The sequence below is a fragment of the Camarhynchus parvulus genome, chromosome 3 (genome assembly GCF_901933205.1).
Source record: "Camarhynchus parvulus chromosome 3, STF_HiC, whole genome shotgun sequence".
Lineage (NCBI taxonomy): Eukaryota > Metazoa > Chordata > Aves > Passeriformes > Thraupidae > Camarhynchus > Camarhynchus parvulus.
The window spans coordinates 52,069,840-52,085,927 of NC_044573.1; the positions used below are offsets into that span (position 1 = coordinate 52,069,840).

At 40.7% G+C, this 16,088-nt stretch overlaps 1 protein-coding gene across 2 annotated transcripts in view; it reads right to left on the reverse strand.

The window, feature by feature from the left end:
* Nucleotides 1-16,088, reverse strand: part of TMEM181 (transmembrane protein 181) — a 33,748-nt gene that overhangs the window by 13,419 nt on the left and 4,241 nt on the right. The window contains exons 1-6 of one of the 2 annotated variants that reach the window (XM_030945776.1): nucleotides 13,408-13,451; nucleotides 8,638-8,741; nucleotides 4,667-4,722; nucleotides 3,328-3,418; nucleotides 2,602-2,720; nucleotides 1,475-1,597 (exon numbers count right to left, since the gene is read on the reverse strand). In XM_030945776.1, coding sequence (XP_030801636.1) covers nucleotides 1,475-1,597; nucleotides 2,602-2,720; nucleotides 3,328-3,418; nucleotides 4,667-4,722; nucleotides 8,638-8,741; nucleotides 13,408-13,415 — 501 coding nt within the window. In that variant the 5' untranslated portion in view covers nucleotides 13,416-13,451. Of the gene's footprint in view, nucleotides 1-1,474; nucleotides 1,598-2,601; nucleotides 2,721-3,327; nucleotides 3,419-4,666; nucleotides 4,723-8,637; nucleotides 8,742-13,407; nucleotides 13,452-16,088 lie in introns of those variants that run through there. The other variant, XM_030945775.1, reaches the window with a different exon arrangement.

Below are 16,088 nucleotides of genomic sequence, written 5' to 3' on the forward strand. Positions count from 1 at the left end.
GTCTATGTTCTTAAAGCTTACTCACTTGTCTTGGAAGTTAAAAAAGAGAAAATTATGTAAAGGAAGGATAAGTAGCTTACCAGAAACACAGAAATTTTTACACAGGTTAAGGAGGAAAGCCTCCTTCTTCTACTCTAATTATTAGAAGGCATAGATATTAATTACAACATGTCAGTTTACATAAACTCTGCTCTGTTGACAATTTATCTCATACCTGGCATGCTTCTGAAGCCATTTTTGAAATGTAAGCTCCCTGGCACAACACATGCTCTGCTCATCTGAACAAGCTTTACCTTTCAATGTATTAAATCTGTCAACCTCTGTCTTGTCTTTTTAAACTGTAAATGTAGAATGAAAATTATATGTAAAGAAACCTATTATACAAAAGGCAATCCATTGATTTCAACTGAGATCACCATAAACAATTGTAATAATGAAATAAATGCGACAATTTTAGTTGCTGCAGGAAAGTTTGGGTTGAATTTGTTTTGGGATTGCATACAGGTCTGTCTTAAAGGCAGCCTGTAAAGGAAGATAAAAAACTGTACAACTATAAATGCCCCAATACTATGTTCTGTTTGAAATCTGGAACTAAATAAAGGGTTTGCAAGCCTAGGGGATTTTTCCCCTCAGAGCTTATTTTTAATTATACTCTTTATGCACTGGAGTATTAAAAATACTAATATTTAGAAAGTTAATTTGATATGTTAAAAATATTTTTCCTTTACAGTAAGATATCTGGTTGCTACCTGCTCTGACACAGTGAATGCTGTATACAGGTAAATATACCAGAGTAATCTGTATTATAAACTTGGTTCAGTTCCCTTTTCTCCCAATGCAAATGTTTCTAAATTGCTTTCTGGAGTCAATCAATACACATTATATAAGTGCTTCATAAGCAATCTTTAGCACTATTAACTGAGATAGTTATTCCACTGGAGAGCATTTGAGTGAATTCTTTTAGCAACCTGCTTGTGTTAGCTGAAAAAAAACCAATTCTCTTCCTCATAAGCATAGCGCTCCTCAAAAAAATCTCTTCATTTTCCTGTGACTTAGTTAAACCTTTCCAGTTCACACTAGTATGAAGTCTGGAAAATTTTGCTAATTCAAATACACCTCCTGGAGAGACTGAAAAAAAAATACTATCCTGCAGACATGCAGCATCTCTATAAGCAAATGCAGAAAACTGGATGTTCTAAACAATATCTCCCAGCATTCAGACTAAATTTATCAATTACAGAATATAGCAGCAGTAGTTCTGAATCTTTTTCCTTTTGGAGTTAGAAAATTTAGTCTTGACCCTTATCAACAGTAAATTCTGTAACAGCTCTGACATCAGTAGTGACAGAAAAAATAATTATGATGCATTTTTTTATTTATCTTCAAAAATCTGATACTTTTTTGTTACAGTTAAATCACACTTTAATACAGCATTAAAGAGACTTCTTTTAAGAAACTAAACCTTCATACTTACTGTGAAAGTAATATTCTGGATGGTGGATCTTGTTAACTTGTTCAGATCTTCAAAGCTAACAAATATGTTGTACTGAGTGTAGTTCAGGTAGCCCAGGTGAGCAACAATGATTTCACTGCATTTCTGTGAACACACACAGAAAACAGAACATAGAAGTCTTCAAATTATTCCAGAATATGCACTGTTAGTACAGTCAGTCTAATCAAGACTTTCTTGAAAGGTACCAGAGAGAGTAGAAGAAACTGCTAAAGTGAGTCAGGTGGATCAGTGGCTGAACAATAAACTCAAATAAAAGTGCCAGCTTTTCACCTGAGCCAGTGACAGCAACCGCTTGCAGCACCAGGATGGAACCAAATAACTCTGTCACTAACTCAAGCTGGTGAGATGTGCCTACCTTATACTAACTCATTTAAAAAGTTAACAGGAGAAAAGAGAAAAGCGAAGTATATTGCTCTCTTAACTGTGTAATTAAATCTAACGGATCAGTATTAATTAATTTCTGCAAATTTCATAGATATGTACATGTATCCATATAAAAAGAAAACACTTGATTTACTATATATGATTATCATAAAAAACTTCAGCTATGTCCTTCCTAAAGGATTTGCATCTGGAGAAGCTGTTTTGAATGTCTTCAAGCTTAAAAATTTCAGTGAAAATTACATTAGAATCTCTAAATATTTCTTCACACTCGCAAAAAATGTGGCTTTTTCAGAACACAGTTGCCAGCTGATTTCAAGCAGATTCTGCAAGGTGTTGAAGAAGAATTTTTCTCTCTTCTGGAACCCCGTATCAAATCTTCTGCTACAACATCCATTTCTTCAGTACTGCTAAACCTGTTTAGGTGACTGAACAGGACCCACTGCTTTCCTGACAAAGAGCAACTCTTACAAGACGGGTTTTTAACAGTCAACAGACACAAGTCACAGAACTAAACAGAAAAATGACGGACAGGAAGGTGTCTTGTCAGCATTACTGCCTACGTTGCCATTATAAATAAAACTGTCCTGTAGAGTCTTTCCTGAGACATGTTTAACAGGTACATTCTTATTTGCAATGTAAATCAGCATGCACACAGATTTAAAGAAAATGCCCTACATCAGAGTTTTGTTTAAGCAAGTGCATACTTGTGCACAACTGAGTAACCTCGTCCGATTGTGAACTTGGTTGTTAAAGTATGGTGTGCTTCCATCCTTCACCACTCCCAGCACTCTGACTGTCATAGTCACATTCTTCTTGAGGGATACTGGAATTAAAACAGGAAACATTAATCTATTGCTACTTGCAGAAATGAAATCTCAAATAGAGTTCCAAATTTGTTTAAAACACATATGCTATCCAAATACTACTCAGACTTACCCAGCTATACATTACTGGAGTAGGGTACAGTATTTTTATATATAGGCATTAAGTCACAAGCCCTGTACTGAATCTACAGATTAACAATTACTAATATAGTATTTCTATACTATATATATAGAGGAAAGCTGTATTGAATAAAAAAAAAAGCTGTATTGAATATACAGGAAAGCTGTATTGAAAAATCAATACCATTACAATCTACATATTCAATTCCCCCCAAAATGAAGAAGGAAATACACAGATTATCTAGATACTATTGTTTTCACAAAAATAACAAACAACTTGTCCCCTACTCCTGTTGCTTACAATTCAATCACTGCTGTCCATCTCTTTATCAAGGGAGGAGAGTGACGTGGAAGAAAAGCACATCAGAGGAAAAACCCACCAACCACAGCCAGAAAGCAACAGGATCATACGTGCGACAGATGGAATTAAAGGTACAATAGACAGGTTGCTATAGCAGTTTCCTGAGAATTAGGTCAGATTCTCACCGTCATGCTGATCCAACTCAACCACACAGGTCAGCCACAGCTGCTGGTTATAAGTTGACAGTGGCGGCGAACTTAAATTAAATGGCTTCAGCTGTAAAAAACCCCACAAGGTTAGCACCAGCCTTTACACTGCTACATAACATATCTGTGGTTACAATGATGAAAGGCATGTTAATTATGTTTGTGACAATGTTTTTGAGAAGAGATTTGTATGTGCTACTCTCTGGACAGCGTGATAAGCAGCTCACACAGAAGTCTTCCACAGAAGTAACTTAAACGGCACACGTGTTTTGCAAAGCATTGAAGTAAGTAAAGGTACAACTACCTAAACCTTATAAAAGCAGCAGCAATAAAACAGAAAAGTTCAGATGTGAAAAACAAAATCCTGAGGCCTAGCTTGAATATAAGAAATAATGTTTAGAACTTTACATCAAAAGTCAGATTTGTGGGCCTTCATCTGCTACACAGTTTTAAACTTTTTAAACTATAATTACAAAAAAGCCCTATTTTCCACTAGGTTTTCTAAAAATTCCACATTGAGTTCAAAAGAATGAAAAGTATCATTAACAGATAAAACCTACATGCAGGAAAGACTTCTCTAACGTGAAATCAAGATGTGCTTCCCACCCACAGTACTGTATCAATCCAAACATATATAGGTGATGGGTAGGTAAAAAAAAAAAAAAAGAAGTGTCCCAGTGTATTTAAAGGAAATGCACTTTAAGAAAAAACACACAAAAAAACCTTTTTAGCCCTTTCACAAAAAATATTTTAGATATTAGGTTGACAATGAAGAGTTAGAAAAACAAAAATGCAAGAACTGAGAACCAAAATATGAAAGCACTTGAGAATATGTGAATGTTCCTCTTAGGAAGCCAGACCCCATGTCTTGGTCACATGATAGCTAACAATTAACAAGAAATATTTCTTTACAGATGATAAAAAGGGAAATCACAAGAGAGATAGCATTAGTTGCCACTGAGTGCATTGTTTTCAAATGCATGTTCTCATTTTCTATTTCTGAACCCCCTACAGGAATCTCCAACATTAATTCACCAGGGAAAAACTCACATGCTACTTTATCAGAAACACCCTAGAAATCTCTACCTGACCTGCTCCCAACAGTAAGAGACCAGAAATTGCTGCTGGGCTATTCATGAAGTAACACAGTGGCAGCAGAATACTGCACATTCAGCTTCACATTGGAAAGCACCACTAAGACATTCTGCAGTAAAAGTTTAAATATTTAAAATAACTGGGGGGAAGGAGAGAAATGTTAAACATTACTAACATCAAATAAAGCCATTCATATAATCCAACAATATTTAGTAACTCTTACCTTTAGGCTGTTATTTAAGTCAGTTCTTGCCACAGAAGTTTCAATTACATTAGGACCTACACAATATATAAGAAGGAAGAAAGAAAATAATATTGAAGTATACATAAAAGTGATGATGTAAATATAGGTTTTCAAAAGACTGTACAAAATACCTTCTGCAAAGAAGGTAAATGGTATTCCACTTTTCAGATAAAGGGTAAAGCACCTGGATATCTCAATATAATTTATAAATTTGACCTGCATGTTCCTTTAAGCATCTCTGCCATGGTATTTCTACACATCATTAAATAAATTATAAATCAAGAACTCCACGTCAAAAGCCCTGAATGTGTACTCTAAACTACTGCAATTTTAGTAGTAGTTTTTAATTCCTATATATCTCTATCTTTATCTATCTATAGACGTATATGTATCTCCCAGGATTTTATAGGAATGCAGTCATGAAAGCACTCAGCTACAGAACCCCCTTGTTTAATTAGATGAGGCTGCTGAGGGCTATGTCCAGTTAAATCTTTAACATCTTTAAGGACAGAGACTCCCACAACCTGTCTGGGAAACCTGTTCCAGTATTTAACTACCACTACAGTAAGAAAAATGTCCTAATATCTAACTGGAATTTCTTCTGCTCCAGCTTATGTTGCACCTCTGAGAAAAGCCCCATCTTCTTTGTAACCCCTATAAGGTGGTTCCAGACAGCAGTACAGTTTCCCTTTAGGCATGCAAGAGCATGGAGTACAGACGACAAGAGGAATGCACACATGTTTGTGTTTTTATGTACACAAAACTCAAAAGGACTAAACCAGGAGAGTGACAGGGAAGAGCAGGAAAACATCTGTGTCTACACAGCAGGTTGCAGAGAGATGTATAGCACACACAGAGAAGATGTATAGCAGGTAGGGACATAAGCAAGACATATACACCTGTACTTGGGCCACGAAGATCCCTCTGTCCAAATGGTCTCTTGGTCTCTCCCTGTATATATTTGGTCTGGCAATTTATTGGATTTTTTTTAACCCTCAAAATATGCTCTTTCAATTGCAAACTCAGTACTATAAAAATTATACAAGAAAAGCGGTTTCTCACTCAGACCAAACATTTCAAAGTTACTACAAAGAAAGAATGGAAAAGGAGTTTATAAATGGGCAGCATGGGATCACTCTGTCCAAGCTAGGTTAGCTGTCATGACAGCTCTAAACATGCAGCACTGCTTGGGCTCCTACACCTACCCTACCCTACCCACCCATCTTACATACTTAAAAGGAAAAATTAAGAATTTCAGCCATCACAGCCAGAATTTCGTATCAGAATTGCAGTGCAACATCACTAACAGCCACCCACTATAAAGTCAGTTCTGCATCATTGAACTTTTCAGTTCTCAAGTACATATAAACCAGATTTTTTGAAAAACATTTTTTGTTTTAAAAAGCAAAATTGAGTTTCAGTAGGTGTTTACAGTTGGTAAGTCATCATATATCAGTAATTAAGTCTTGACAAAACAAATAGAATTAGCCTTTTTTAAGGGTTTGGTTTTTTTTTAATTGGAAGATATGAACCAATATTGGGACAAAGAAATCACAGTGAAAGTTCTTAACAGCAACCAAACAAATAATGAAGCTCTCGTGCTATAACTGCTTCTTCTCTAGCAAGTGATATATAAAAGCTTTTGAAACAAAATGATGCTGCGGCTGAATTACTAACAAATGGAGACTAATTTAAATAGTTATTGTTTTTCTTTTAGTCTTGCTCACTTAACATAATAACAAATAAAGGCAAAGAACTACCCTGAGCTGATGAACTGCACAGCTACCAAAAATGAGTTCTGCACCTTGGATTTTCTTTGAACTTGTCTCACCCTGAAGATAATACAGATCCATTGTGAAAAGAGAAAGAAAGTGCAACTTGGAAAAAAATCCAAACAAGTCTGTGTCTGTTTTCGGTTACAGGAACTGTAAGAGCAGCATCCATCTCCAATCAAACTGTATTGATTTCTCAGATGAAAATCAAGAGTTCTACCAGGCTTCCCAAACTGCAGGTACAGATGTTGACTGCGGGCAATGGCACATTTAAGTAGCACAGAAAATATGGATGTATCTCCCGCACTTTCATTTACTTAGTGGGTTTGGTGAGCTTTTCTCAGACTGTACCCTTTAATGAGGGAGCATTCTCTTGTTAGGGCCCCTCCTTCTACTCACAGGAAGCAAGCACCTGTCAACAAAAGCTGTGAGGAATATCACAGTAATTGTTCACTGGATCTCCTCCCAAGGTAAACAGCATTCTTTTAAAAACATTTAACTTATAATAATGAACACTGTCAGCCAAACTATCCAGCAAACCAGTCTTACAAAGACAAGAATCCCACAGCCATGCCATCTCCTGAAGGGGATCACAGGCATGGCCTGGGACCACGGCATGGTACAGATGACCACGTGTTGCCTTCAGCAGCCAAGTCCCCTGGGCCAAAGCTAACCATACCACCAGATTACTCTGCTTGCAGACACAATACACCAGCACAGCTCCCTCTCAGCTTCTGCTACTGATTAGGAACAAAACACTCAGTTTTCTCTTCCAGGAGCATTGCCTAGTCTTACATAAAACAATTTTCTTTCATTTCTTGCAGCCTGGCAGTATAAGTACACAACTATAAATATCATTCAATTTTAAAGCCAAATAGTCCAATTACACTAAATTAAATAATTCAGTTTTTCCCCCCTTTATCATAAAATGTACTTTTGCAAATGTGTTGATGCAAATAACGCCCTTCAGCATCCTTCAGCAAGTCACAGGAATATCAGCGGTTGACCTTTATGAACTGAAAGCCAGTTTAGACCTTTGGCTGCTATGATAAATCAAACAGCAGGAAAGAAGGTTTTATTTCACAGACAAATTTTATTATTGAAGGCTATTATGAAAAATATACTGCCTACAAGGCACAGATGGGCATAAAAAGTCCAAACAGCTGCCTCCAATTAACCCACCCTTCTTTCCAAGTCAGGCAGGACTGGATGGCTCTGAGGCCTGGGAGCCCTTCTCACTCTAAAGGAGGAGGAGGACAGGGCAGAGATAGAGACAACCCAACAGGTCAAAAAGTGTCAGAGAGGGGTACAGGAGAACACACTGGACATGCTGAGCGATGTGGAAGTCAGCAGTAAAGCAGAGGTAGATGGTAAAAACCTAAAGTAATTCTTATGTAGGGGTGGGTTGCTTAATGAACACCAGTCACTTGACTTCTGCGTTGATAAAGCTCTTCTGACAGCAGAGTATCAGTACATTTAACACTGCTAGGAGAGCACACTGACTTATTTTTCAAGTATGTTTTAGCCCTGGAAAAGCCCTCTGGCATGAAATAAAGAAGAGTCACATGCTTTTCAGCTCCCTAGTGACACTGCATCTTTGTTGACCAGACTACCACAAATCTCTCTGATCTCCAGGATGAGTACCCAGGCTTTATGTGCTTAGCCTCCCAGGTCATGTCAGGACTCTCACAAAGATCTCTGAAACCAGAGATCTAAGCTCATATATGTTTGACAAGTGAAGTTCATATTTTTACACTAAAATATTTTGTAATTATGTGGCATCTATCACCCAAGCATTTAGAAGGCTTTACAAACAGTTATGAGTTTCCTCACAGGAAATCAAGTATTACCACTATTATTTTACATATAGAAATACAAAGGAAAACAATTAATATAGCAGTCTGCTGAAAAATTATGTTGCAATGAAGCTGCTTGTTTCAGTTTATTGTCTGTCCCCTGCAAAGCAGTTGCAAATACCAAGTCTTTGTAGGCAGTACTTCTATGAAAAAGCGAGGTGGAAGAAAAACTTCCCTGTCCCCCTGTCCCTGTCAAGACAAAGACTTCCTCAGACATCTCAGGAGCAGTAAGCTCATTAGCATTTAAATACATCCGTAAATACCAACAGGTTTAGACAAAGTATATGAGCACTGTAATCTTTTAAAAAGAGAACATCCTTACCTGCTATTCCTATGAAGACTGTCAGACCAAAACAAATAAAGAATACTACAAAGACCAGAACAAAATGCCTTTTGGACAGTGTATACAATCGCATCGGTGCCAGCCTACAGGAAGCAAAAGAAACCACAGAATTAGTGTCTGTCATATTTCTAAAGGGGCAGAAAATAAACCCCATTCACTCTTCAACAAAGAAAATTAAACCAAATGCTGAGGTAACACGTAACACTAAGAAAAAAGATATTAATGCTGCTTCACAGAGCAAAGATAACAGGAATTATTAAACACATGTATGTGCACACACACCTGTGCTCCAAAATGTATTAATTTGGCCCATTTTTAAATGTTAGGGTTTTCTATTGTCCTAAAACTTGAGCAACAGAAAACATTTCTCAAACGGAGAAAAGGTTGTTTGTGTTATTTCATACATTAATAACTTAAACATCCAAGCCCCTATGTCTCCTGCAATAAGAGCTTAATCTAAAGGGACAGACATCACCGACAACTCAGTTACCTGCATAGGATCTTGATGAGTTGTCTTTACCCTATAAATATACTTCAACCTAGCAGGATCATCCCTAACAAGGGATAGAGCAGAACTCCATATCTGCTAGATGCGCATGCTCAGGCTTTGAACTCTTGTCTGAGCTCCACCAAAGCTTGGGAAATAAAAACCTGAACTCAAGTTTGCTATTGGACACCTAAATATAAATACACATGCAAGCAATGACATCTCCTGCACTATGCATTGGTGGTTATCATTAGGTTAAAGACAAAACAGGGGCAGCGGTGTGGGTGTGCATTGAAAATACCAACTACATTCCCTGGAAAACAGGTGACTTCCAGTTCGGTTAGCCTAAGGGAAATATTATCAAATAACTAATCTTACATAAGGTGGACAAATCCACCATGTTTCAAAATACAGCAAACATTTCCTCTTGAGTTACACCAGAACTGAGCCACCACATACCCGACTTTCTACTGCTGTTCCAGGAGGTATGATCATAGGAATCTGTACAGTTTATATGGGAAAGCTATAGGACTGGGGGGGGTGGTGGTGTTTTTCAATAAATTTGCATGAGCACCATCATGGAAAGAAATGAAACCTTAAGACTTTAATGACAGCACTCCCTTTTAGCTTGGAATAAAACTTCTTTCTTTTCACCAGCTCAATGGTGCTCTTACTGGTTCATTACATTAACAAAGACTTGCAGAAGAGGTGGTGAAATCCTCCCCATAAGCCCAGCCTGAACTCTGGGACCAGGTACCATGAGCCGCATGCATGGTAGCCCTTAAAGCAAGACAAACAATTCACTTTAAACCACTACAGGGATTTAATAATAACAACCTCTGTTTTCTTTGAGAATCACTGCATTTTTGCCAAATGAAGCACTACCAAAACCAATTTGCATTATTTCTTTACTGTACAGTTTGAGAGATCCAAATCTTATTTTATTAACACAGAAAGGAGGTGGGGAAGGGAGGAAAACCCCACAGAAGTACTGAGAACTGCAAGCAAGTAGCTGCAAATGTTATGAGCCTGCACAAACTGGCTGTGCAGGACTCCCGGCACAGCACCTGCAAAACACTTGCCACACACCTTTACACACAGCAGAAACTCTGCATCAGTCTAGAGGTCAGAACAGCTGATTGTACAGCCAAAAAAGGCAAACCATACGTGAAACAACCATGTAATTACCACATAAGTAATATCAGATCATCACACAGAAGCCTCACAGACAAACAGGGTTTTAAGCTGACTTTTAAAACCACAAATAGAGGCATCTCAAAGCAGAACTTGTCTGCACGACTTTTGCAGGGATGTAACTGCAGTATTTTTCCTATATCAATGTCTTAAAACCTCAGCCTTCATGGACTTAAACCATGTTAAAGCTATTAAATCTGTACTAGTTCTAAAACAACTAATTAATGCGCATTTTTCCATCAGCTCCAGGGGCTCCTTCAGTTCCACAAATGACCTGGTGTTCCCTGTCTACCTGAGTACACCAAGTATGGGATATTATCTTGAGATACCGAAGTATTAATCTTAGCAAGAAAATCCCTGACATATAAAAACAGTACATAAAATGTAGACGTGCCTAAATTATCTGTAAGGGTTCAAGTGGATACCAAATGCTTCATGGCAGCGCACCCACTGAGGATCTCTCAACACAGGAGTCCATGGCTTGAGCACAGCTGACAACTGGAAGGGTATCATGTTTGTAGTAAAGCATAACATACACTTGTGCTGTCAGAACAGCTCACATCTGGGCATCCACTTGACAGCTACAGGCTGATGCAGGATACCTCTGACTTGCTGTGCATGTTCTTGGTACTTTTGATAACTTTCCTAATTTCAAAGTTTTTGCAAACATTTCAAAATGCATGATGTGGACATGAAAAGCAGCTCCCTCCCCACACTCCTGAAAGGAAAGCCACCAGTTCCTCACCCAGCCAACAGTGTTACAACCACTGGCAATTAGCACCTTGGTTTATGCGTAAGCCAGAGTAGTGTGCTTCTGAGCTTTTGAAGAACACATTCCAGACATTGGCTCATTCTTTATTCCAGCTGCAACACCTAGTAGTTGGAATGGGTAGGTGTACACCTACCTACCAGCAGGGATGCTGTACCCAGCCTAGAGTGGAGACACAGAGAGCAGGGACACACCCCGTGTTTTCCTTTCATTCACACCTGTACTCCTCAAGTCTCATTTAAGCCACTGACTGAATGTGCTGCTTCAGAGGTCTGTAAGGCAACGTGGACACTTCACAGCAAATACAAGAACTCAGCCAAATCTTAACTGCATTTCTCATGAGGGCAAACCACAATTTACAGCATTCCTATCAGGTGATGCACGCTCCATTGCCCCTCGCCACAGCTGCAGAACTTCCTTGTGCAGATTTAAGTGTCTCCTTGCACCTACCACCAGCTGACAAACAAAACAGACAAAATCACCTTCTCATAAGTTCACTGTTTAACACCTGCCTTTTGGAAAGAGATTACACAAAGTTTATGAATATACCTAAGTGCAAGTTGGTGATGCCCCACTGACAGCCTCTATCTTACCTGTGAAAGGCCCAAGAAAGAAATGAAATGTTGGAAACACATTTATAGGAAAATCAAAAAAGAATACTCCCTCTGGATGCACCTGTTCAAACAAGTAAAGAACTGTGCTTTGCTTTACCAAATAAAGTGGAAGATACTTCAATCAGCCCAACCACAGTAGTCCAAAGCTCAAGACTAGGCATCCAACTGTCTGCAGGTCTTTCAGGCAGCTTTTACCACCTACACTCAGCTTTACCCTAATTCAGAGTGGTTTATAATTAACTTATGTCTGAAACTGACTGCAAAGGAGGAGAAAACACTGAGATACAAACAGAGAAATAGTATATTTACACATCTCAAATCGCAGTCAGTAAAACTAAACTGCTCTAGTGCAGCCTGTGACAGAGTAACTCTGGAAACACACAATCTTTCAGGAGCCATTCATACATCTTGCTCTTGGAGTAAAGCTTTGTCTCCAAAGGGTCAGCAAAATGTTCCTCAGGATATTCCTCATTTTCAAATCACTTCTCATGACTGCACAACCAAGTCTTTAATGAAGACCATCATGAAAAACAGAGCCTGTTATGTAACAGTTTTCACTAAAGACTGACTTTAAAGAAGGGAAAGCTGTGGTGAAACCAAGATTAAGCAGTATGTAGGCACAGAGTCAATATTAGAATCAGAAATAGCTCGCTTTTATGCACAGCAGCTTTTCTGAAATCCTAGCCTCAACATCTCTGCCTCCAACTGCTCTTCTCTATTTTAGGCTCACTCCCAAATAGAACCATCAAACCCACTTTGATTTGAATAATTATATATTCTAACTACGTTGACAGTACTGGGGCTATCCATGCACCCTGCACTTGCTCATGGTTTAAATATATTGCGTATTGCGTGCTTGGTGTCCCTCAGAAGACCTTGAATTTCTTCTTGCAAATGTATTCCACAAGGGTTAATAGCTAATGAGGCAGCACATGGCTACACAAAAAGAGGCATAAAATTAACATTGTCAGTACTGTATAGAACTCTACATGACAGCTGACAGATAAACACGGCTATGCTTCACCTTTGTATGTGTGCACGGGATGGGTTTGGCTTTTTTGGTTTTTTAGTTGTTGTTCGTTGTATTCGATTAAGTCTGAATAATTAATCACGGCTATGGCTCTTGGTCATGCATTTCTTGGTCCATGCCAAGAAATATCCGGGAAAACAAGTTTTTTCTTTTTCCTTTAACAAACTATCTGAGAGTGAAGATACCGGGGGTGAGGGGAGGTTTTATTCGCCATATAAAAGGCAAACTCACAGCGTTCACCTAAAGAAAAGGACAGTCACCCTCGGGGCTCTGAGTGGCGAACCGCAACCTCAGAAACATTCATTTAACCCTCGGCGAGCCGATTTCCTTAACGAGGATAACCCGTATAAACTGAATTAGACTCAGACCGCCCAAAGAGACTGAGGGCTCTCCCTCCCTGCAGATACCCGAGACCCGTCAGGACACAATCCCGTGCCGCGTGCTCCAGGACTGACCCTGCCGGAGCAGGCGGGCTGGACCGGACGCCCAATGACCGCGGTCCTTTCCGAGCCTGCCCGTTCTGTGATTCTGTCGATGACAACACTCAGCTCCTCCCTCACAGAGCGGAGTTTGTTCTCCCGGACCGGGACCCGGACCCGAGCGAACCGGCGCCCCTCAGGCTCGCGCGCCCCCCGCGCCCCCCGCCCCCACTCACGGCTCCATGGCCGCGCCGCGCGCGCGCTGCCGGCACCTCCTCCGCGCGCTGCCGCCGCCGCCGCCGTGGCACAGCCGGCGCCGCGCGACGCCTTCCGCGTGCGTCACCGCGCGGCCGCCACGCGGCCCCACAGACGTCACGGGCCCCGCCGCGCCCCGGCCGCGGGGGAGCTGCGCCGGAGTGGGGAGGGGGAAGCGGGGGAGCTACGGCGAGCCCGAGGGGACACGGCCCCGCGCTCTGCCCGGGCGGCGGGAGGGAGAGCGGGAGAGACCCCTCGAGAGGGAGTGCGATACAGCTTATCTGTGGTGAGCCGGCTTGCAGCGCCAGCACACGGCTGGTCCTGGCCTGCCGAGCGCTGCGGGTTCAAAATCACAGTAACACAGAATCAGGGAACAAGCTACTTTGGAAAAGGTCCCGAAGATCACCGAGTGCAACCTATGACCTAACACCACCGTGTTTGCTACACCATGGCACGGAGTGCCACGTCAGTCTTTCCTTTAACTCCTTTTGAGATGGTGACTTCACCACCTACCTGAACAGCCCGTTCCAATGCCTAATCACCCTTTTTGTGAAAAAATTCCTCCTAATGTCCAACCCGAACCTCCTCTGGTGCACCGTGAAGCCTTTCCTCTTGTCCTGTGTCTGGTTCCCTGGGAGAAAAGACCAACCCCCACCGGGCTCCAGCCTCCTTTCTTGTGGCTGTAGAGAGCTATGAGGTCTCCCTGAGCCTCCTTTTCTCCAGACAAACACTCACAGCTCCCTCAGCTGCTCCTCACAGGACTTGTGCTCCAGACCTTTCCCAGCTCCGTTGCCCTTTCCTGGACACGCTCCAGCCCCTCAGTGTCCTCCCCACAGGGAGAGGCCCAGAACTGGACACAGGATTTGAGGTGCAGCCTCACCAGTGCTGAGTACAGGGGACAATCCCTGCCCTGCTCCTGCTGGCCACACCATTGCTGATCCAGGCCAGGATGCCATCGGCCTTCTTGGCTACCTGGGCACAGCTGGCTTATGCTGTCCTTTTCTGCCAGGCCACTTCCCAGGTACTCCTCTCCCAGCCTATAGCACTGCCTGGGGTTGTGACCAAAGCGTAGAGCCCAGTGTTTGGTCTAGTTGAACCTCGTACTGTTGGTTATGAGGCCAAATGTGTCATTGTGTCAGGATAACAGCAGTGTTTTCCACATTTCTAATGTGTTTTATCAGCTTGTGCTGTAGTAGTAGCAACCACAGGCAGCACAGGGAAATTTAACCGTATAAACAGAAAATACTTCGGACACAGAAGTGGTTCTGAATCCAGTCTAAACTCGTCCATTTTAAGCAAAAGGCCCAGTGTGATGTATCCACGCTGAACACGCACATGTTTAGTGCCACCTGGGTCATAAACAATTACCAGCTCTTTCAGTGGAATTAAAACGCTGTCACTGCAGTCATCTGAACGAAGCTTTGTGGTATTCAAGGGATGTGAGTGATGTATCATGTTTGCAGAGAATTCAGTCAGCTCATGAGCAACAGAAATTAAATCCTAGGAGTAAGCGACTACTTTAAACACACTATGTAATAAAAATCTCTAGTTCACACCCAACAGTGGACAGTTCTAGCACAATGTTACGATAAAGTTGGGTTTCTGTTCTGAATTTCTGTTAAATATCCTAAGACTGAGCAACGGATTGACAACCTGGGTAGTGATGGTAAAGAGTAGGAAGGTATAGGGGTTAGCCAAACTATGTTTTGTACTCTGCTCATAGAAAGTCAACACTGCAGTTACTAAAACATGTGGGAATACCTGATGTGTAGTCTTGAATGAAATTCAGAGTAACTGCCTGCCTTTGGTGTTTGTCATATAAAGAAGGCAGAGCACTTTGGGATGACCCCCAAAGAAATGCTTAGATAGATCAGTCAACAAATAATTTAAAAATTATCTCTTCAACAGTTAAATAATTTCATTAAAAGCTTATTTCAATGATACAATGGTCTTGTTGCATTTCCTTTTTAAAAGTACTTAGGTTTAATAATATTATTCATTTTATTCCATTACTCTAGGGGCAGTTATGTCATTACTTGTGACCTGTGGGACCCAGTATACCACTCTTGTGTAACACTACTGAACCTAAAAACATGCTGGGAATTAACTTAGTCATTGATGGTATTTATCCCATCAGTGATGGAATACATTTACAGCACTGATGATCACTTGGTAATCTCATAAAAATAGCTGCCTTGAGAAATACATAGTACCAATTGATGAAGAAAAGGTGTCCACGCATTTTAAATCAATGAGAGTTTAAACTGTAGACAAGAATTAACTGGGGGAAAGAAAATAAAGCTTTGAGTAATCAGGACAACTTAACAAAGTGTATCTGCTCAGAACAAGTTATCATCACTGCCAAGCCAATTGGCCACAATTGGCCATTAGGTCATGGATGACTATGACATGCATTGTGTTGCTTTCAGCACACTTCAGGCTTCTCCAACAAGTTCTCCCTGGCCAGAAAAATGATGGAATGGTGCTTACAGCATCTGTGACCATTCCCAGTGTTCTGGGAAGTATGGTTATGGAGTTATGACTCTCTGCAGTTACACTTCTATTTATGTGCACACAGCTGAGCTGTTCCAAGGACTGCTCCAACCTCTCTGGCACTCAGGTGTCTCACTAACGTCCATTTATTATCCTCAAACCAAAACTA